We start from the raw sequence: 24,086 nt of genomic DNA, 5'->3' as shown, positions 1-24,086 counted from the left end.
GAAAGGATACGGAAATCAGAAATAGACATGACCTATTCTAAATGCCATGCAAGCCAAAAGCTTTCTTTGGTGATTCATGTTCTACAACGATCCATTCCGCCACAAGATGGGAGTCTTGCTATTGCAGTGTTCATTGAAGATAGGAAAAGGGCAATTCACTGATAAAATTGACTTCCACTTTGGCCAGGTTCATTACAGCACCGTATCAAACCCAAGAAGTAAACATTTGAGCTGTGCTGAAGTGCTGGAAATTAAAATTGTCTAATACCTGCTTAATGTCCAAGAAGGATGCTACATTTGTATGCATTATTAGCTATCATACAACAGTTGTTACCTAAGGATACGATTGTCGTTGAAAGGAAACGACACCCCAGAACACTTCCCTTTCACTTCTGTTATCCTTCCCCACAATACCTTTTAATATGTGAAGTGAAGATTTGGACTGCTTATCCCCCCAAAGAGGATAAACTGGGTGGTGCTTGGTTCAAGCTGAGGATGGAGGAAAGTAGTCTGTGTTGAACTCAGGTTGATAATTTCAGTTACAGATAGGTAGCCGTGTTGGTCTGCCATAGTCAAAACAAAAAATTCCTTCCAGTAGCACCTTAAAGACCAACTAAGTTAGTTCTAGGTATGAGCTTTCGTGTTGATAATGTGTTTGAAATAGGCTACAAGTGTCTCATAGGGTGTGTGAAATAAAAAAAATAATGTTGATGACAGGACCTAAAAGTGACCATCCTCCTGCACCCTTTAATTCTGTATGAGTAATGTTGTTTGGCAGGGAAGTGTGTAAGAAAGTTGGTAAATGTTAACCAAAATTAATGCCCATTTAAATTTTAGTCTTGTAACAGAAATAGTGCTCTAGCTAAATAGCTCTGAGAAGAAGCCATGAAATTCAGGTTTGTAGACATTTGTTCTTGTTTATCAAAATAGTGTAATGGAGTCATGGGAAATTAAAATAAAATGGGATTTGCTTAAAGATACTTTGAAAATCATTCTAAATGATAGACTTTGTGTGCTGAGGAGCTGAAGCAGAGTTGCTTACATGTTAGATCTTTTGCTCTCTTCAGTACTGTTAAGACACCAGGAAAGGGACAGCTACTTACTGATTAGCATCTAATTTGATAATTATCATTTTTTGCAGTGTCATAAAATATCGTCAGATGGTGTAATGTTATGTAAAGGATCTTTATAGGATAAACAGTGGTGCCCCGCAAGACGAAATTAATTCGTTCCGCAATTTTTGTCGTCTAGCGAATTTTTCGTCTTGCGAAGCACGAAATCCCATAGGAATGCATTGAAAATCAATTAATGCGTTCCTATGGTCAAAAAAAGTCCAAACAAAGCCAAATTTGGTACAACAACAGTTTATTAACTGCTCTTTAAAGTCACACATACTGTAAAGAGCAGTTCAAAAATTGAAGGGAAAATAAATTAACTTTATAAACATGACAGAAAAACATTTAAAAATCAACAAAGTGTACAGTACATTTTCTAAGACTCTGGGGGACCACTCGAAGAAGGCTCCTCTTCCACTCTTTGCTTCTTGGTCAAGAACCTGTCCATAGTCTGCTGCTTTATCCGCCTTTTCAGCAGCTCCCTGAAAGACGACATGACCCTCGTATCATAAAAGTTCCCAGCGTCATGTGCCACGTGCTTCTCATGGTGGTGTAGATCTGCAAAAGTCTGCACCTCCTTCCACTTCTGGCAAATGTCCCTCAGTCTTTCGGAGGACAGCCGTTCCTCAGTTCCTTCCTCCTCTTCCAGTGAGGCCTGCTCCTGCGCAGCCTCTGCCTGCAGTTCGACCAGCTCCACGGTGGTCAGCTCGTCGTCGTGCCCCTCCACCAGGGTCAGGCGGTCCTTCATGGGCTTGTGGCCAGGCAGCCTGGACTCCTCCTGAGTGATGAAAGTCCTTTTGGGCATCCTCTTCCAAAACAGCCCGGTCTCGTCGCAGTTGAAGACCTGCTGCGGAACGTAGCCCTCCGTCGTCACAACCTCCAGGAACTCCGCTGCAAAGTCTTCAGCCGCAGGAACATCAGAACTGGCAGCCTCTCCATGCCTGACCACGCTGTGGATGCCAGATCTTGTCTTGAACCGGTCAAACCAACCTCTGCTAGCCTTGAAGACTTCTGGCTCGGCTGAGGTTCCTGGCTGTTCCCGGATGAGGTCAGCGTGCAAGGCCTTGGCCTTCTCACAAATGACGGCCTCAGACACTGTGTCCCCTGCACGCTGCTTCTCTTCTATCCAGATGAGCAGCAACTTCTCGACCTCCTCCAGGACAGCTGGGTGGTTCTTCACGATCCTGGTGACTCCCTTGGCTGCATCAGTCGCCAGGATCTTCTCCCTCATCTTCAGGATGGTCCCGATGGTCGATGGGTTCCTGCCGTACTCCCTGGCGATGTCCGTCACACGCATTCCGCCGTCGTGCTTCCAGATGATCTCCTTCATTTCCAGCGTCACCTTCTCCTTCTTCCTCTCGCCGGCCACCGCAGCAGCAGTCTTCTTGGGTCCCATGGCAGCACAGCTCCTACCTTCGTAAACTCAGAAACAGAAAAAAAAATCAGTGATGTGCTTCAAACCCAAAAAATACAAAAGCAGCCAGCCACCCACCACACAGAAATTAAAACCCAGAACCAAGGCCTTGAATCCCAAGCACCCCAACCCCAAATCCAAAATCCAAAAACCCCCAAAAAAGTTTTAAAAGTTTAGCTTACCAAATGGATGAAAGAGAAGTTCTGGAAAAGCTTCAACAATCAACCACCGAAGTCCTCAGAAACCTCAAATGGCTGCAAAATAAGTTTAGGAAAAGCTTCAAAAATCACCAATGTCTTCAAAAACCTCAACTGCTCCCACAGACACGCACCAACCCACCCACAACACAGAAATTGCAAACCCCTCCCCAACTGCTCCCCCAGCCCCTCCCGAACTGCTGCAAACCCCTCCCCAACTGCTTCCCCACCCAGACAAAAAAAATTTTTAAAAAATAACAACATGGCCAGCACTCAGAAATTCAAACTCAGAAAATTTTTCAAAAAAAAACAACCTGGCCCAGTGGTCACAGAAAATCATAAAAATTCCCCAAAAAACCCCACATGGTCCCAGATTTCTGCAGAAACCTCCCCAACTGTTCCCCTACCCAGCCAGCACTCAGAAATTCAAACTCAGAAAAATTTTCAAAAAAAATCAACCTGGCCCAGTGGTCACAGAAAATCATAAAAATTCCCAAAAAAGGCCCACAAGCCCCCAGATTATCGCAAACCCCTTCCCAACACCAAGTCCTTGAATCCCAAACACCCCAACCCAAAATCCAAAACCCCCCAAAAAAGTTTTAAAAGTTTAACTTACCAAATGGATGAAAGAGAAGTTCTGGAAAAGTTCTGGAAAAGTTTTGGAAAATCTTCAAAAGTGAGCAAAGTCTGAGAAAAGGCTACCAAACCACGTGCTAACAGTTGCTCCTCGAAGTCAAGTCGCAACTGCAGCTGCTCAAGCTAAGCACCCTTGGTTTTAACGGTTTTTACACAAAGGAAACAAAGTCGCGAGACGTTTTCGTTTTGCGAAGCAAGCCCATAGGGGAATTCGTCTTGCGAGGCAAATCGCGGGCGAAAAAACCTTTCGTCTAGCGAGTTTTTTGTCTTGCGAGGCATTCGTCTTGCGGGGCACTACTGAATTGCCTAATTCTGTGTCTTGTGTTTGTGAGAGAATCTTGGCAAAAGTAGTATACCTTCTTTTTCCATGGTATAAGAAAGAGCACGATAAGCCAAGAGGTCACTTGACAGTATGCACATTAATAGGATTAAAAGAGAGAGGCAGTCGCTAGGCCATATTTTGTCTTTCCACCCATATTTATGTACAAGTTTATCTAATACATGCAGGCAGTCCCCCTCCTGTTATAACTAAGGATACTGGATGAGTTGAACATGTAGTTGGGGAAAAAATACATAGATCTACCAAAAATACATAGATCAATCTAGATCAACTTTCCCCAGCTTTATTTTCTCCATAAGCTTTGAGCTTGCAGCTCCAGCCAGCCAGCATATCCATGCTGATGGGATGATGGGAGTTTGAATCCAAAACTTCTGGAGGGTACTAGGCTGGGGAAGCTAACATGGACTCATAGAATCAGGGAGTTGGAAGGGAATCCTCTTGTCCCCAGCGATGCAGGAATTCTTCGCTCAGCGTGGGACTCAAACCCATGACCCTCAGATTTAAGAGTCTCCGGTTCTACTGACCCTCTTATCAGCTGTCCTGGTGAGTGTCTTTGATGTGCAGTTAGGAAATAATTAAATGTACGATGGTATTTGAATGTCAGCTAAAGATGCAGTGATGAGACATGTTCTTCCTTTGGAGGAGAAAGTGTTACATATTCTGTTGTCAGCAAGCTCTGCCTCATCTTATTTTTGAAATTTCCTGTTGGGTGACAAGCCAGAAAAGTGAACTTCAGCTGTTCTAATTTGCTTAGTTCTGGTCAAGGCATTTTCTTGGGAGAAATCCGAAGCCCTGCTTGTCAATAACTTCTATACCAAAAGCTGAAGTAGGATTTGCACTTTTGCTAAGTGTCAAGGTGTACAGATCTTACTGCTTTGGCAAAGCATCTTGAGACAATCGGTGAACCTCCCTGCATGACGTGGGATGGGGAAGGGGGTTTAGTGGAAAGGCATTTTCATGCCAAATCCAAGCTTGTGTTGAAATAGTATCCAGTACTAGGAAGTGTTCATTAGGTTGATGGCTGCTGGTTCCTGTTAGCTGTAAAAAAAAGATGTTTTTGCTTTTCGTATGATAGTTTGAATTCTATCTAGTTGTTGTTGTTGTTTTTTAAAAAAAAAGACAAATCTTGGCATCTTGTTCAGTAACTGGGAGAAGAAGCATGGGAAGAAACAGGCAACAAACTTCTTCATTGTCTTTTTAATTCCATTTGTTCTGGACAAATTTCCCTTTACAGCTGCAAGGAATAAATTTATCATAACCTGTATAATTTTTAATCTCAAGTTTGTATAAAGGCAAGCCTTTCAAAAACTGGCACAAAGTTGCTTTGGAATTTAACATGGTAACAAAAACTACAGGATAGAAAATGAACTTTTTAAAAGCATAGCTTTCTACTGAGAATCTATCAGATGGCACAAACTATTTACCTGTATTAAATACCGCTCATCCTCTTCTTTGAAATGCCTCTATATTATATAACTTTCTGTTGGAAATTAATGAATCTGCTACTGTGAAAAGCTGTTTGCAACCACCACCCTCCTGGTTTACAAACATTTATTGAAATTGAAGTTTCATTTTTGTTTTAGTAGTAATTTCAGATACTTGGTGGCGGCTAATATTTAGGGAAGGCTCCAAATCTTTCCCTGTATAATTGTGAATTGTAGCAAATGTTTTGCCCAAGCCTAGTAATGGCTCGTTGTGATATATTTACAATATCTAGCTTCATGGCTTTTGCTCTGGAGGCTGTTTGCACAGAGAATTGGTTCTTCATGGGAAGCCTTATTGCTTTTAAAATTATATCTTTCTCTGCTTTTTTTACTCGGAGTAGTTAAGATTTGCCTGGACTATAGACCCAAAACAATTGTTTTCTTTCTAATGAGGTACTAGAGGTAGTTGTTGTTTTGCATTCTCTCTTTCCCTCTCAATTAAATATCAGGGCTGTCTTAACAACACTCCGAGTTTCTTTGGATTTGGCAAGTCCTTAAACATAACCCCATTTTTTCCATGCTAAATTGTTAATTAGACTTGTCATTGCAACATAAGGTGTAGTCTTCGTATCTCAGCAGGTTCGCTGCATTGTGGTATCTGCTAAGATTTTACAATAATGCCTGCATTTTATAACATTCCCGTTCCCAGTTTATTTTACTGTCTGAATGCATCACAATGGCAAGATCTGTATCTGTCTGCTTTTTGTACAAGGTTACAGCCCGGCATAGGCGGTAGTCAGATGATAGAGAGGTGGGAGCTACAAAACATCTCCCAATAAGGAAGCCATGATGCAGACACCCTTCATAGATAGCTCTACTGGTAAGTTTTCTTAGCTGAGACGCTGTTCTGCCTGCTTTGCACCCCAAAAACATAAATTGACCCTGTTATGACTATATTACACACTTATGTGCTCCCCAACCATTTCATTCTTTGGTCACCTTGCTATTTTGTGTTTTTTTAAGCTACAAGGTTTCTAGACTTGTTTTTGTTCATTTTGTAATGAAGTTAATCACTTATAATCTCCCCTATAATTGCCACACCTCCCCTAAATTTATATTGGACAAACAGGCCAAACCCTATGCCAAAGGATAAATCTGACACCAGGAACCACAAGACAGAGAAACCAGTAGGAGAACACTTCAATCTCCCAGGACGTTTCTATACAAATCTCAAAGTAGCTGTCATATTACAGAAGAATTTAAGAAATAGACTGGAAAGAGAAGTTGCTGAATTGCAACTTACTACCAAACTTAAAACCATGGAGAGACCTGGTCCTAATAGAGACATTGGATTCTTATCTCGTTATACATGATAAAGCTGTTTTTAGCCATCTCACCCCTTGCTTTTTTCCTGCAAGTCCAATTGCAGTTGTAACAGGTTTACCACACCTATCAGCCAATCACCCATTCCCACCACCCTTCTGAGTAATACCCCTCCCCACCCTCTTACTATATATAAGGGTCTCGTGACTTCTGTTTCAGTGTATCTGAAGAAGTGTGCATGCACATCAAAGCTCATACCAATAACAAACTTAGTTGGTATCTAAGGTGCTACTGGAAGGAATTTTTTTATTTTGTTCCGACTACGGCAGACCAACACATAGAGTAACCTACCTGTTACTGGATTACTGTTTGTTACATCTTGGGTAATGATCCTTCACAGAATGCAACTTCATGCATAAACCAATATCTCAAATTGAGAGCTTCGTTCTGCTTTCTCCCTGGGTTCATCTCTTAATATTGGTCATCCCCTTAGCTTTCCTGGACCATAAAACGTTATTTACCAGACTGGAGTAGTGAAAAAGCTTTCTTATTGAACCTCTGTGTTCTCAGTGAAAGCACTCAGGGTACAGTCAAATGCAGCTATACTTTGAAATAAGTCTCAATCTCTTGCTCGTCAAATGTATGTATTAGAACTTCCATTAAACTAAATTTCTGATTGCACATTGATCAAAATGCCACAACAGTATCACAAACTCCCTCATCCAATTTTGCATCAGAACTTTGCTACCAATGCTAAATATTTTCTCTTGGTTAGATGGCAAGGTACCCTAGAATAACTTTTTTTTTGTCACTTGGTGACACAGTTGCTGCTTGGGAAGCACTTCTTTCTGCCTTCTGCTGAGCTAAGCAATAATGTAAAACCTACTTCTTAGATCAGCTTTATTCTAGGATAAAAACCACACAGAAATATTTCTCTTTGCTTTCCCTATTGAATGTACTCTTGCAATTAAACTGTAAAGTGTGAAGATTTTGGTATCTACTAAGATCAGCCTTTTGGATTCTGAAAGTTAAAAATGGATTTATCACATGTCTAAAATGCTGATATCAGAATTCTCACATTGCAAGGCTGCTGTCCCTAGGGAGCCGCAGGCAGCTGCTAAGGAGTGATGGAAATCCTTTCTTTATGCTTCTCTTTGCTGCCCCATCTTGTATTTTTGCACCTGAGTTGGGTAGATGAGGAAACAGCAAAACCTGAAAAATGCCTTGCAAATGATCCCCCCCCCATTAAAGTATTTAATTGCATGATTCTCAGTTGTGTTAACTAAACAATAGAAAGTTGTTTCTCAAATTGTAGAACCCTGAGAGCCTTCTCTACCCAGGTACAAGTTGATGGACAGGTCAACACTCGCATTTGAAGTTTATGTTCCTGTCCTAAGAAAATGGACAGGCTTTTTGAGTCTGGAACGAGGCATTTTACCCCTTTCTAGTTTGTTCATTGCACTATTTATGGTTCACTAGGCCAAACACACCCAGAGGACCACTTCACACATTCTCAAAGGAGATGATAAAAGATACAGCATTGCATAAAATTTTTGCATGCTAATTCATAGGTGCCAGTCCACTCTAAGTAGAAATACACTACATTTTGCCATAGTTGAGAAGACTGGCACCATGTGGCTTCTGTCCCTGCTCAGTCTGTTGCACATGTTTCATGGGCATCTTCAGTTCTCTTCTCCCTTATAGTTCCTCAGCAACACTTGGACCTTTCAAAATAAAGACTGTCCTTTGAAGACTAGGATACATGGTGATTCTGAGCACAACTCATCCTCTGAATATGAGAGCCTACCAGGGCTTAATGAACTTAGGTTTGTTGCTGCACATTATTTATTGTTATTAGTAGTAGTCTGGGCGATTTTCAAAGATTAAAAACTTCCCAATACACATTATTGTTGTACTGTTTTAGTGTTGTTAGCCGCCCTGAGCCCGGCTTCGGCTGGGGAGGGCGGGATATAAATAAAATTTATTATTATTAATAATACAGGGCTGCCTTCAGATGTCTTCTAAAGGTTGTATAGTTACACCTTGACATCTGATGGCAGGGTGTTCCACAGGGCGGGTGCCACTACTGAGAAGGCCCTATGCCTGGTTCCCTGTAACTTCACTTGTCCAGGCTGAACAATGAGGTGCAGATGCTCCTTCAGGTATACAATCTAATCAGCGAGCCAATCTGTTTCTTCGTCATGAAAGCTCCCCTTAGGCACCTTATACCAGTGTTCTAGGAAGGGGTAAGAAACCCCTGCATAAGGCGTAAGTAGGCCTTCCAGTGCCAAAAGCCTGAGCAGGCATAAATCCTTGGCTCTGGAGTCTTAAGTCACATAGGTGCTATGATGAAGCTGCAGAGCTAATCCTTTGAATAAGCCTCGGGAGCTTTGGCACTCGTTGCTCACATACCAAGCAGGTATAGATTGGGCAGTGGGGGGCCATTTTAATTAGGGTTTTGAGTGAAGGACCTCAGGCTCTGGTGCACTGCTGAAATAAATGAAATACTGAAGTTGTCCTAATATCGTAGCTTTTACTGGATTCTCATTTCGAAGAATTCTGCAGTATCTAAAGGGCACCTATGCTCTTGTTTTGAATGTATTCAAAATTATATAAGGATACATTCATCTGTTCAAAAAGTCAGGTGGTCAAACTTCTTAGTTTAATTACGTGGGTTTTGTTTTGTTTTGCCAAATAACAGTTGCTTATTCCATCTGAAATATAAGCCATATTTTTTACATATCCCCTCCCATTTGACCCCCCACAACTGCACAGGAAATTCAAGCCAAATGCAGGGCTTGCCCCCTATATATTTGCCATGACTTTGAAAAAGATAATAAATTGCACATAAGCTACATGTCACCGCCTTGCCAGTGGTAATTGTTGGTACAAGCAAGTCCATTTGATAGCTTAACTCTAAAATGGGTAAGGGGATGAATAAAACAATTCTTTTTTTCTCTTTAGGAAGGGGCAGTCGTAAGCAAGGCGTACCACCACCCAGGAATTTAAAAAAAGAATTCCAAATTGGAATTGGCCACAATTACAAAGCTTGCTGTAAACATTTGTTCACAAATAGACCTGAAGTCTCACTGGTACAAAGTAGTACAGTCTTATATACTCTCATCTAAATTTACCTGTCAAGCGGAAAATCCAGCAGAGAATTGTAGCTTTACTTGATTGTTATGCAACTCAGGCCCAGGCTTCCTAGAACATGTCTAATGAAGCAGTCCTTTATGTATGCAGAAGCTCCTCTTACAAAATAAATCTGGAGAACTAGGGCAAAACTCTGTTCTGATGCAACGTGGCTCATTCAAGATTTACACCAGTATTTACGGCACTGATATGTTTGATACGTGAGGTATGAAGCTACAACATTACTCTGGCCTTCAAGAGTAATGCCGCAGAATGTTCTGCTATGAATCCCAGAAGGAGGGGATCAATAGGAAAACATGCAGAATCTCCTGTATATCCCTCAAGGAAATTTCATCTGGTCAGATACAATATCGGATGTTTTAGACTACAGTGGTACCTCGAGTTACAGACGCTTCAGGTTACAGACTCCGCTAACCCAGAAATAGTACCTCAAGTTAAGAACTTTGCTTCAGGATGAGAACAGAAATCGCCCAGCGGCAGCGGGAGGCCCCATTAGCCTCAGGTAAAGAACAGTTTCAGCTTAAGAACGGACCTCCAGAACGAATTAAGTTCTTAACCCGAGGTACCACTGTACAACTGTCAGCCCCAGCTAACATTGCTGGGTGGTGTGGGAACTGTAGCTCAAGCTTCTGCAGGGCGTGAGGCTAGCAAAGCCTGTACTATACATTGCCTATTCTCTGCAAACTTGGCATTAATGGTTAGCTATAATCCTATTCCTACTTTCCTGGAAAGAAGTCTCTGAACTCAACAGGACTTATTTCTGACTAAATGTGTACAAGACTGCTGTTAGCAACCAGTCCATTATCTTTAAAGGTAAAGGTAAAGGACCCCTGACAGTTAAGTCCAGTTGCGAACGACTCTGAGGTTGCGGTGCTCATCTTGCTTTACAGGCCGAGGGAGTTGGCGTTTTGTCTGCTCTGCAGACAGTTTTTCCGGGTTATGTGGCCAGCATGACTAAGCCGCTTCTGGCACAACAGAACACCGAAACCAAAGCAGCGCACAGAAATGCTGTTTACCTTCCCGCCGGAGCGGTACCTATTTATCTACTTGCACTGGCATGCTTTTGAACTGCTAGGTTGGCAGAACCTGGGACTGAGCAACAGGAGCTCACCCCATCGTGGGAATTTGAACCGCCGACCTGATTGGCAAGCCTGAGAGGCTCAGTGGTTTAGACCACAGCGCCACCCGTGTCCTGTCCATTATCCTTAGCATGGCCAAAATAAGTTTTCTTCCTTGTTTTTCTCTGCTCTTAAGATGATAATTTTAAAGAAACTAATCAAAATATTTTAACCTTGCATGAGGCACATGAATGGAGCAGACGACCCAACATTTGGCAGATTATGCTAATTGCTACCTAATTTGCAGGTTTTAAGCATTTTAAAGCAGGGGAGGGCAGATGCTGGACTCCCAGCTTTCATCAGCTGCAGCTAATATGGTCAATGGTCAGAGATGGTGGGAGTTATAGCCCCATACCTGAGCAGTGGCTACCTTCTTCCCCATTAGTGGGCGAAAGGCACGCAGGAGCAGAATTTGGGAAGCTCTTGTTCCCATGATGTGCATGTATGTATGTTAACCAAATAAAGGGTGATCAGTAAATAGACTTTCTTTTGCACATTTGGCAAGTCTTTGTGAGGCTTGAGCGGAATATCTTAAGTCTCTTATGAAATCAATGTGCTGTGTGTGTCAAACCAATACTTCTCTCTCTTTTCAAATGGCATTTCACTTATTAAAGTTCAATTGCAGCACAACATCCTCCTATTCTTCTCGTTTAATGTGGGTGGGAGAGGAGGAATGCGGCAGGAAACCTGTCAAACCACTTAAAGAAATACCGCCACAGACGTGTTTTGCATTGTTTGCCATCATAGTTTAATAATCTTTAAACAACAATAAAAAAGGGTTGCATCCCTAGCGATGCAGCTATCAACATGGGATTGAGGAATTTCATACAGTATCTGCTAAAGTTTAAGCAGGTTTGGCAGCTCAGCAAATATCATATGATTGCAGCATCCATGATTTCAATTCCAACAGTCGTGTCCTCTCTTCGGCGTAAAGAGTCTTGTCTTTTCATAATAACCACTATCAGATTTGGATGGAATTAGACCCCCGCATGTAGTTCATGGCCCCAGCTCATGATTATCACAATTAAACGATTGTCTCTTTTGAGTTCCTTTTGACTGAATGCAGGCCCAGCAATGACTGCTGGTTTGAAGGGATGCTGACAGACTTTGGGATGAGGAGGATAACTCTTTGATTGGTCCGACGCCATTCATTATATAATCTACAGTGGTACCTAAAGGATACCTGCAGGAAGAACAAGGGGAAAGGGCATATTTGAGATGAGAAGAGCGAAACACGGAGAGCAAAAAAAGAAGAAGTGCATTTCATATAGTGCATCTTCACTCAGCTATAGCATTTCAAGGTCCAGCATTAATCTGAATTTATGATACGGTTTATCATAAGTATAAGCATAAGTATAAGATCAACTCTAATATGACAGACCCTCCATGATGAGCTTTGGTGATCCTGGAATAAGCCAGATTCTAACCCCCTTCTGAAAGGCATTTGGGCATATCCTGAGTTGACCCATAAATGACCAGAAGACAAAGACGTGCAAATTTAGTTTTCAAGTACAGTCATACTTTGGAAGTTGAACAGAATCCATTCCGGAAATCTGTTTGACTTCCAAAACGCTCAGAAACCAAAGGGTGGCTTCTGATTGGCTGCAGGAAGCTCCTGGAGCCAATCAGAAGCCCCTTGGGAGTTCAGCTTCCAAAAATAGTTCACAAACCGGAACACTCACTTCCGGGTTTGCGGCGTTCGGGAGCCAAAACATTAGAGAACTGAGCTGTTCGAAAACCAAGGTACGACTGTACATGATACTCAACTCCTCAGTGAGATCTATCCCTACAATGGTAAGGTGATGTAAAGGCAGAGCACTGACAAGAGATGGGCAGGTGCAGATACCATCAAAGTCTTTTGATATTTTGTTAAGCAATCAGGAACAGGATGGCCAAAGATGGGCAAGGTGAGAACTAGGCAGGAAAGTCTGGAAGGGATTGGGCAAATTGTCGGACACATTCTACAGCCTCTCCCCTCTCCACTGGCATACCGTGGCAAAAAGGTATACAAAAAAACATTATATACAGGTAAAGGTGAAAAGGTAAAGGACCCCTGGATGGTTAAGTCCACTCAAAGGCAACTATGGGGTTGCGGTGCCCATCTCACTTTCAGGCTGAAGGAGCCGACATTTGTCCACAGACAGCTTTCCAGGTCATGTGGCCAGCATGACCAAACTGCTTCTGGTGCAACAGAACACTGTGACAGAAACCAGAGCACACGGAAACACTGTTTACCTTCCCACCACAGCAGTACCTATTTATTTACTTGCACTGGCGTGCTTTCGAACAGCTAGGTTGGCAGGAGCTGGGACAGAGCAATGGGAGCTCACTCCATTGCAGGGATTTGAACCGCCAACCTTCTGATTAACAAGCCCAAGAGGCTCAGTGGTTTAGACCACAGCACCACAAGGTTAGTTGGGTAGCTGCAACAGGACAGCACTTACCCAAGTGCTCCCCAGGACTCAGCATATTTCTGCTTCACTTAAAGGGTAGGTATACTTTCCTTCCCCCCCCCTTCTTTTCACTTCAAGTTTATGCCCACGTTTTTGTAAGCCTTTCAGAACAGTTAGGGAATCTTCTACTCTTTAATCAAGGTGTGTATGTATCATAATTTGCTACCTGCTTAGAATGTAAGTTTGCTGTCTAAAGCAGCATCTTTATAGATTCCGTCACTTCCATTTCATCTAATAAACCAAATGTTCTTTATTTCTTTATGAGAGCATCCTGTGGGCATAACGTTAACACACATCCATAACAAGCGTATGCCATAACTCTAGTTAAAGATCCCAAACCTCTCAGCAGTTGTGTATATGAACATACATATGAGTCCAGGTGCACACTCATAACAGGACCAGACCTATTAAATGTTACAGAATAAGGTTGTGGTCCAGCCATCGAGAAGCAGTTCTGAGGCTCTTGCAAGATTATAAAGAGCCACCCAGCTGTGCAATGTATAAGCTCACAGTAGGGAGGTATGATTATTTCATTAACTTATTTTCTGCCCCTCCTCTTCCCAAAGGAGCCCAGGGCCACAAACACATCAATACTGAAAACACTGTTAATAGCATTCTAAAAAACAGTTACCGTATTTTTTGCTCTATAAGACTCACCTTTTCCCTTCTAAAAAGTAAGGGAAAATGTGTGTGCGTCTTATGGAGCGAATGCAGGCTGCGCAGCTATCACAGAAGCCAGAACAGCAAGAGGGATTGCTGCTTTCACTACGCAGCAATCCCTCTTGCTGTTCTGGCTTCTGAGATTCAGAATATTTTTTTTTCTTGTTTTCCTCCTCCAAAAACTAGGTGCGTCTTGTGGTCTGGTGCGTCTTATAGAGCGAAAAATACGGTAAATACATTTTCTCAACCAGTGACTTCAGTGGTGCCAGGAACGATGGGCGAGATTCACTCAGCAAGTCCCGTGAGTTGAAGCCCTGAGCAAAGACTTCTGCTTGCACAACAGGGCTTCCCTCCCTGTATCCCCCCCTCCAAATGCCTTGGGGGTGTTGGGGGAAGAGAGAGGAGTTTTTTGCATCTGGCAAGCTAAAATGCTTGCACTGATGGGATGATTGTCTCAGAGTGACACTGAATTTCACCCAGTACCTTTCAGCCATCAAATGCCTGGATGTCAGTAAGGGAGACAGATGCACTTCACTAAGGTGGGCCTCCACAAATGGGAACCAACCACCCAATAGGCTCTGCCATGGGTTAATGCCTATTGGGCAGCTCCCAATGATGGCACCACCAATCAAAGCTTGGTTCTATGCTCTATGTGAGGGATGGGAGATTTGGTTCTCCAGGTGATACTGGGCTCTAGCTCTCATCAGCTGCAACCAGCATGGCCAATAGTCAGGGATGGTCAGAATTGCAGTCCTACAATATTCCCCACCCCTGCTCTAAGTCTGTTCCAATCCCAGGTCAGCCAAAATTCTGGCAGGATGTATAGCCCAAGTTAGCCCAACTTGTTCTTGTTCCATGTCCATGTATTTTAAATTATTTAATTTAACAACAACAACAAAAACAAATTTATACCCCAGCCACTCTGAGCAGCTCAAAACAGAATATTATTATTATTAATAATAATAAAGAGATAAAACATCAAACATTAAAAACTTCCCTAAACAGGGCTGCCTTCAGATGTCTTCTGAAAGTCAGTTGTTTATTTCTTTGACATCTGATGGGAGGGTGTTCCACAGGGTGGGTGCCACTATTGAGAAGGCCCTCTGCCTGGTTCCTTGTAACCTCACTTCTTGCAGTGAGGGAACCGCCAGAAGGCCCTCGGAGCTGGACCTCAGCGTCCAGGCAGAATGATGGGAGTGGAGACGCTCCTTCAGGTATACTGAGCCGGGGCCATTTAGGGCTTTAAATGTCAGCACCAACACTTTGAATTGTGCTTGGAAATGTACTGGGAGCCAATGTAGGTCTTTCAGGACTGGTCTAATATGGTCTCAGTGGCCACTCCCAGTCACCAGTCTAGCTGCCATATTCTGGATTAATGGTTGTTTCTGGGTCAACTTCAAAGGTAGCTCCATGTAGAGCACATTGCAGTAGGACTTAGTATATTAGCTTTCTACTCCCAGTTCCACCTAACACAACCAATAAATGCGTATTAAGAAACGGAAGTACATTCAATCCATATTGTGGATTGCCACTAGAAAAAAAAATCCCCTCTGATGAGAAACAAATTTTAATTTGCTAGCAGCATCAAAATTGCTGATTATTAGATGCCGGGGGGGGGGGGGGAAGAGCTATATCCCTTGATATGATGGAAGGCTTCTAAGTAACAGGGGAACCTCCAGAAGTAGAAAACTTTCCACTTTGTAAGAATGATGGTCAACTGTTAAAATGGAGACTGACAGGCTAGAGTGGGGAGATTTTGCCAGATGTGTGGGGAAGGAATCTAAGAGAAATGAATGCTTGAATATGGCTAAGTGGTGTCACTTGTGCCCACTGCTGCCAGTGGTCAGTGGTCACAACTGTCATTGGTCACCACTGTCATGAAACCCCCAGGTGGTGCGCCAATAGGCAATGCAGCACTCGGTTGAAAATGATTCCCCATTTTAAGCCACAAAATAAAAATAAAAACTAAAGTGATTAGGGTTGGGTTAAAAAAAATTTTCAGTGCTTGCAGCTGCCTACTTCACAGTGGCCATTTGGCTTCCGTGTTCACCATCATACTGATATCCTTTTGTAGGGTGGCGCCTCTTGAAAAAGCAGGTTTTTCTCTTAAGATCACCATGCAAGCTCAAGCAAGGCTTCTCCAGGAATAGCTGCTTTGTTGAGCCAGGCTCCAAGTGGCTGCTCGTTTGTTTAAGACATTTTCACAGGATATCCTAGTTAAGCCTGACAGCTTGTTTACAACGGGTTCTTGCCTTCAGGCAATCTCCAAGTGATGTCAGCTACTGAAATTTCAGCAGCGGCCAGGACAGCTCAGCCTCGCGTTTCGCCAGCAAGCTCTCTGGGCAGCAGCTGCAACTTGCTCAAGTGTTAGAGAAATAGTTCACAAACCCAAAACGTGAAGCCTAACCATTTCTAAATTCCCCTTTGAGTTTACTGAAACACTGTGCAGTATCTTTGGTGAACTATCAGCCATTCTAGGGAGATGTAATTCTGTGCAATCTTGCTGAGGCGAGGCTCAATGAGCCAAGGAAGGATTTGCCCCTTCAATGCTTAAAAAACACACCCACCCCAGAATCTTGGATTCAAAAGCTTTCCTGTGCAGAACAGAGACGAGGTTTGTGTGTTGATCATGGAAACAATGATGAGATTCATTCAAATGGATAAACAGCAGTCTCTGTGGGAGACAGGATCTTATTTAAGGATGACGGAAAAGAGCTTCTCTGCAAATGTATGGGTCTCTGTTCTCAAAATAGTTACTTCCACTAAACTCTGAAGTTCAATGGGCTGCAGTAGTGCATTGATCACCCAGAGGGCAGCTTTTGATATATGCATACCCTTCATCATACCCTCCAACATTTATCCGATGAAAATACAGTGGTACCTCTGGATACGAACTTAATTTGTTCCGGGTGTCCATTCTTACCCCAAAACATTCACATCCAGAGGCGCACTGTTCTGTGCAGGAGCTGCCTGTGGAAACCTTTCCTTTATTTCCGGGTTTGCCGCATGCATAGCCTGAAGAATTCACAAAGGGGGTGGTTCGTATCCAGAGGTACCACTGTAGGGACAACCTGTTCCATAACAATGATGGTGATGGTGATAATTTTATTATTTAAACCCTGCCCATCTGATTGGGTTGCCCCAGCCACTCTGGGTGGCTTCCAACAGGCAACCCTGTTTAGGGAAGTTTTTAATGTTTGATGTTTTATCGTATTTTTAATATTCTGTGGGGAGCTGCCCAGGGTGGCTGGGGAAACCCAGCCAGATGGGCAGGGTATAAATAAAAAATCACTACTATTACTACTACTACTACTACTACTGGTTGTCTAGTTACTTATCTCCTAGGCTCGGGGGTCGCATGACTCTACACCCTCCAACATTTCTCCGATGAAAAAGTGGGACATTCCGGGATCAAATCAGAAACCAGGGTGGCTTCTAAAAATCTGGGTCTACCCCTGGATAAAAGGGACCCTTGGAAGGTCTGTGTTAGGGACAATGTAACTTAAAAAAAGACATTTTAATGGCACGGTACCCAAATACCATAAATAACCACACCTGTAGTATAGCTATTAACAACTATTTGTTTTCTCTACCATAACCTCCAACATTTCTCCGATGAAAATAGGGACGTCCTAAGAAAAAGCAGGACATTCCAGGATCAAACTGGAAACCGTGATGGCTTCTCTAAATTAGGGACGTCCCTGGAAAATAGGGACACTTGGAGGGTCTGCTATGGTAGCCATTCCTCTAGGCATTGCCATTACAAAACTCAGAACTGTCCTGAGCAAGTCATTTGGCCTCAACCTATCTGTGGGTATCTCAAAGCCAAAATTAAATGGGTGCCACTGGGCGGCAAAGTTTAATCAAGCACCCATGGATTCAGCTATCCTCTTGTGATCCAACTGGCACACGGAATGCTTCTCTTTGGCCAGTATTCAGTTGTGGCAGCCAAAAGCACTGCAAGGCAGCAAATGGACTGCAACTATTAGAAACAGAAAAGCCAGCACATTTTGGAAGCTAGCAGCCTGAGGTCACTACCAAACTTAAAGTTTGGCTAGCTACTTTCTGTGATTTTTGGCTGTGTGTGCGATTAGGCAGCGTGAATTATCGGAGCTGCACTCATGTATTTCCTGCTGAAGAGTTTTTAATGGGCTAAAAATAAGCACCATACAACATTTGAAACCAAAGTGCTCAGGGAATATTACAGTCGAATGTTATGAGTGTTTGTCCGAGCAAAGGAACAATTAGATTCGCCTATAATGATCACTGTGTAGTTTGGGGTCACCTGCTGGGCCATTGTGAGTGAATCTAAGAACAATGATCTAGTGTCAATACTTTTAAGCAACAGGACCTAATGAAGCACACTGAAATATCAAAACTTGGCATGCAGCCGGACAGAAATTGAGATAGGGCTTGAAAACATCTATATAGCATCCCAGGAGGTTAGTTGTACCGAGCCTTGCCGGTGAGATCAGTCGGTGAGATCGTGGTCTGATAACGTCAAAGTCATAGGTTTGAGCCCTGTATGGGCATATATTCCTGCATTGCAGGGGGCTGGACTAAAATATCAGGGGTCAGCAAACTTTTTCAGCAGGGGGCCGGTACACAGTCCCTCAGACCTTGTGGCGGGCCAGACTATATTTTTTGGGGGGTAAATGAACGAATTCCTATGCCCCACAAATAACCCTGAGATGCATTTTAAATAAAAGCACACATTCTACTCATGTAAAAACACCAGGCAGGCCCCACAAATAACCCAGAGATGCATTTTAAATAAAAGTACACATTCTACTCATGTAAAAAACACGCTGATTCCCGGACCGTCCGTGGGCTGGATTTAGAAGGCGATTGGGCCGGATCCGGCCTCCGGGCCTTAGTTTGCCTACCCATGGACTAGAGGATCCATGGGATGCCTTTCAACTATGATTCTATGACTTTGGGGCAACTATGTTGACCCATTAGGGGTTCAGCTGGCAAGCAGATCAGAATTGCCTCCCATCTCAATAGTGAAGACCCCTATAATAGATCAAGGCAAGTCATTCTATACTCTGCTCAACAGTGCCTTACAGAACACCTAAAGACATATACAGTTGTACTTTGGATCTTGAACGCCTTGTGACTTGAATGTTTTGGCTCCCGAACGCCATAAACCCGGAAGTGAGTGTTCCGGTTTGGGAACGTTCTTTGGAAGCCGAACGTCCAATGCGGCTTCTGATTGAGTGCAGGAAGCTCCTGCAGCCAATCAGAAGCCGTGCCTTGTTTGTCAAATGTTCTCGGAAGTTGAACCAACTCCCGGAACGGATTCCATTTGGCAACCAAGGTATGACTGTACTTGAATGCGAGGGCTGGTTTGCCTGTAGGGTGGCCTCTAGACTGGACAGAGAGTTAGGCGAGAGTAAGGCTCAGGCTTGTACCATCTTCCATTATGTACAGAACCTTAATGTGAACCACAGCCTTTACGCTTGGGCCTAACAACATCTGTGCCCCACTTTTCATGGATGAATCATGCCAGCTGCCCCTCTATGCACTAAAACTTCCATGTGCAGTGGAACGCAGGAAGTTGTCATACATGGAGTCGGGTCCATCTAGCTCATAATGGTCTGCACACTAGTAATGGTTCTCCAGGATTTCAGCCAAAGGAAAGTCCCAGCCCCAGTGGTGTGGCGTGGGGAAGGGAGCCACAGGGGTGGTTGCCCCGGGCACAAAATTTCAATACCTGGCGCCGCCTCAATACAGCTACATGCTTCCGTCTCTGGGCTCCACCGAAAACAACTTCTCAATGAGAACCAGGAATGACCTCTCCAGACAACACAACTCTTCTTTTCTTAACCCCGCACCTGTGATCTCCTGGGTGATGTGGACACCTTAGGCAGTTGCGTGTGCATGTGTACTCAATCCATTTCCTTCCCACTCTGCTTCTGTGCAGCCCCGGGCACTGGTAATCCATGCTACGCCACTGCCCAGCCCTACCAGGAAATGTTAGGCATTGAATCTGGGCCTTTTCTGCATGCAAGGAAGATGCTCTACTACTGAGCTATGCAGCCATTCAGTGGGGGAAGTGTGTGAGTTTGCAGCTTTCTCCAGCGCATAGGCCACATGCTCGGGCCACATGTCGCATAGTTTCCTATGGAACTTGTTCCCATTATATATGTTTAGCACTACAGTGTACAAGTCCTCTGTATACACACTGCGTCCTCTTATTATATTGCCAGCTTTGTGTTCCAACAGTTATGTATGTTCCCTATTAAATTGATCCCCTGCTGATACACAACGAAAATTTGAAATCTCTTCCTCGCCTGAGCTGGAGAGCACATTGCCTCATTAATAAAGCCCCCTCCTGTTGGACTTAATAGAATAGGAATGGAATCAGATCTCCCACTTGGCTGCAAAGACAAGCTATAGGTTACCATGCAACTGATAATTTATTAGAAGTACACTGATCTATCTAGTATTCGTATCAGGCTTATGACCACGATATATAAAAATGTGAAACAATGCAAAAAATATGTGCAGCTTACAGATATTTTGTTCCTGGCTGAAAAATACTTAAAAAATAATAATCTCATGAGTTATTTTAAGATGCAAATTATTCTGAGGAGTTGCACTGATAAATCGTTGTTAGCATTCGCAGTTAAAATGCATATTCACCTGAGCAGCTATTAAGCATATTCAGGGTGCAAGTTAAATACTGTGTTTCAGGAAAGAACTCCTCCTACATCACTCCAAGTCACTAGCAGCAATTTGGGAGACATAATAAAAAATAGGAAGCTTTCAGGGCCCAGAGAAAGAGCGGCCTGCACCCTATAGTTAAAATGTCAACTTAAGATGACATTTACAGTCCATGGAGTGCAGCAAAGAAGCAGAGGAACATTACTGGAAAATAGAAACCATCAGTGATAAAAGTGTTAATATGCTCTGTATGCTCTTAATGTGCACAGAGTAATAGTTTCACAGCCCTTTTCTTTAAACAGCTATTTTCTGGAGAGAAGAGAATCCGTTATGAAAGGCTGACCACCATGTAAATGCTTATTAAAGAAATATAATATATTAGAGAAATATGAAAAAGATCTGTATTAAAAAGAGGTATTACTTTCCCTCCTTTGTTACTTGCCTGTTTTTTCAGTGTCTATATGTGTTGTGTTGTGTTGTGTTGTGTTGTGTTGTGTTGTGTTGTGTTGTGTTGTGTTGTGTGTGTGTAGTCGTACCTTGGAAGTTGAACAGCTTAGTTCCCAACCATTTTGGCTCCTGAACATCAAAAACGAGGAAGTGAGTGCTCCGGTTTGTGAACTATTTTTGGAACCTGAACGTCTGACAGGGCTTCTGTGGCTTCCGATTGGCTGCAGGAGCTTGGCTGTAGGGTTGGCTCTGCTATTAGCGGGGGCGCCATCTATGGGGTCCAGAGGGCCGAGGATCCCCCAATTGTTTGTTTGTTTGTTTGTGTGTGTGTGTGTAGAATGGTACCTCGGGTTAAATACTTAATTCGTTCCGAAGGTCCGTACTTAACCTGAAACTGTTCTTAACCTGAAGCACCACTTTAGCTAATGGGGCCTCCTGCTGCTGCTGCGCCACCAGAGCACGATTTCTGTTCTCATCCTGAAGCAAAGTTCTTAACCTGAAGCACTATTTCTGGGTTAGTGGAGTCTGTAGCCTGAAGCGTATGTAACCTGAAGCGTATGTAACCCGAGGTACCACTGTGTGTGTGTGTGTGCATATAATTTAGTTTTACAAATTAAAATTTACATTCAAAATCATGAATTATGAAAAAATAAACAACGATTCAACCAAATCCCTGGATTTCCCGCCCACCCCTCCATGGGTTCCGTCGCCAGTCCTTTTCCGCTGCATATTTTAAGTCACTCCATCCAGTTTTTAAATATCCCATATGTCCCTAGTTCTTGTTACATTACAAGTGTTATTCAAATCCTGCTAAAGAGCTCAGCTGTGTACGGTGGTCTCCAAGGTAAGTTATAAATTCCCCCCATTCTTTATTGAAATTCTGTTCTTCCTGGTTTCTGATTTTCCCAGTCATTTCCGCCATCTCTGCGTAGTCCATCAGTTTGGTCTGCCATCCCTCTCTGGTGGGAACTTTTTCTTCCTGAGGACCCTCCAAATTATAAGCAGAGAGATGGGCCCCCTCAATATTCCTTGGCTTACAACAGGCTGCGGCGCCCCCCTCCAGCTATGACAGGCCCCACCGGGCCCCACCAGTGGCCGGCCCTGTCAGACCTCCTCCTGCCACATGATGTCAATTATGTGCACTGGGCCCCCCCAAAGTTGGGCGGAAACCATCCCCTGTGGGTATGAGGCAAAGTGATGCAGGTGCAGATATTGGGGGACAGAGCCTTCTATGCCATGGGGCTCATCCTAGGCCCTCTAAGCTAGCCTACTGCCCTCAAGCAAGGAGGTTGTGGGGTGCTGTCACAGCAGCCATGATGAAGCAAGATTCAGTTGCCAGCCTCTGTACATGGAAATGGTGAGAGAAGTGGTACCATCACGCCCATCATCTCAGGCAGGCCAGCCCTGGCAGACGGCACTGTTTTATTTTAAGAGATTCTGTGTCTCCACAAAAACCTTTCATATTTTGTCTGGGATCCTTAATCCACCCCATTCAGAGTCCCCGAGGTGAACGGCAGCTCTTAGCACCACTTGATATAAAGCAATTACAGAAATGGTGATTGCAGGATTTTCCATCCCTCTTAAGAGCCTGCTATTTTAGGGCATCGCAAGTACGATCTGCATTAAAATGTTGCAGCGAAGAGTGTTCTTGTTCATTGTTCCAGGCAGTCAGACCACACCCTCCTCCAGGACAATCCATTCTACTTCTCCCTCCATTTTCTATGTGCCCCCCCTTAAAAATAAAACCACTCCATGGTTACTGAGCACATTCAGTTCTCAATGAGCTGTTTTCCGCACGCAGAATGATCACCCCCCTTTTAAAGGAGAGGTTAATTTCTGCAAACTTTAGGATTCCTCCAAGCCAGAAAATACCACCTGCTTGTGTGCAGATGGTGCCAATTTAGCTGCATAATATTTCATTTATAACCCATTCCCTTTGTATTTAGAGGTCCTATTCCTCCCTCAGCTTGGCAGAAAGTGAAAATAGTTGTTTCCAGGAAAGCTGCCATTGTCTCACAGCTATATGGGTACTGGAGTGACAATAACTAATACCACAGCTTCCTTCCCTGAAAACCTTTGCTGGTTGCAGAGATAAGGCTGTTGTGTCGCAAGCTGCTGTTGTGTTTAGGTGTGGAGATTTCCTTAAGGGAGGGTGGACCAGGTCAAACTGAAGGCTATAAAGATTTCTGCAGCGTCACAAACTGGTAGAGGAAACAGGGAACAGGGCACCAGCCACCCACTGATTTATGTCGAGTATTATGAACGCTAGACAACACAAAGAAATAGCAGCCCGTCTAAAATTAAATGGTTTAACTTATGCAGAGGTTGCGCAGCTGACAGGCACCAATTTCTTTTGGCTACTTTGGAACATTTATTTCATTTACTTGGTCTTAAGGTAAATGCCAAACATGCAGTTTTTGAAAATCAGACAGGAAAGGACTTGAAAAGCAGATATATATATATATATAAAATTTGGAGGAGACCGAAGCAAATCAGGTTTCAAATCATTTGGTTTACTGACTGGAGGAGACTGCTTGCACTGTAATCAGAAAGCCGGTGACTTTCAAAGCCTGGAACAGATAACAACCAGTGGGGTGGCGGAAATAGAAAAATGTTAGTGTGAAATTACAGATTATGAAATTGGGGAGGCAGATGGAGGCAAAAGAAAATACGGTCAGAATTATACCTGATAAGAGTCTTACAGCACAACCCTCCAATAATAATAATAATAATAATAATAATAATAATAATAATAATAATAATGGTGATGTAAGGTAAAGGTAAAGGACCCCTGGATGGTTAAGTCCAGTCAAAAGTGACTATGGGGTTTTGGTGCTCATCTCGCTTTCAGGCCAAGTGAGCCGGCGTTTGTCTACAGACAGCTTTCCGGGTAATGTGACCAGAATGATCAAACTGCTTTTGGCACCACGGGACAGAAACCAGAGCGTATGGAAATATTGTTTACCTTCCCACCACAGTGGTACCTATTTATCTACTTGCACTGGCGTGCTTTGGAACTGCTAGGTTGGCAGGAGCTGGGACAGAGTGACGGGAGCTCAGCCCATCGCAGGAATTCAAACCGCCGACCTTACAATTGGCAAGCCCAAGAGGCTCAGTGGTTTAGACCACAGTGCCAC

The 24,086-nt window shown here is 43.4% G+C and overlaps 1 protein-coding gene and 1 long non-coding RNA gene across 3 annotated transcripts in view; one reads left to right on the top strand and one right to left on the bottom strand.

Moving 5' to 3' along the window:
• The first annotated feature begins 8,195 nt into the window (after positions 1 to 8,195).
• On the top strand, positions 8,196 to 9,736 carry LOC309352275. Its single transcript, XR_014161223.1, has 2 exons — positions 8,196 to 8,275; positions 9,414 to 9,736. It is a non-coding gene; the product is annotated as an uncharacterized lncRNA (long non-coding RNA).
• A 1,708-nt stretch (positions 9,737 to 11,444) lies between these two features.
• MARCHF3 (membrane associated ring-CH-type finger 3) overlaps positions 11,445 to 24,086 on the bottom strand; it is a 150,757-nt gene continuing 138,115 nt past the window's right edge. For both annotated transcript variants that reach the window (XM_081880578.1, XM_081880579.1), the window contains exon 5: positions 11,445 to 11,903. In XM_081880578.1, the coding sequence (XP_081736704.1) occupies positions 11,745 to 11,903 (159 nt within the window). In that variant the 3' untranslated portion in view covers positions 11,445 to 11,744. The remainder of the gene's footprint in view (positions 11,904 to 24,086) is intronic.

Source organism: Podarcis erhardii (genome assembly GCF_964252035.2).
Source record: "Podarcis erhardii genome assembly, chromosome: 11".
NCBI classification, from domain to species: domain Eukaryota; kingdom Metazoa; phylum Chordata; class Lepidosauria; order Squamata; family Lacertidae; genus Podarcis; species Podarcis erhardii.
The sequence above is the reverse complement of the archived record's forward strand: the minus strand, read 5'-3'. Positions and strand labels throughout refer to the sequence as shown.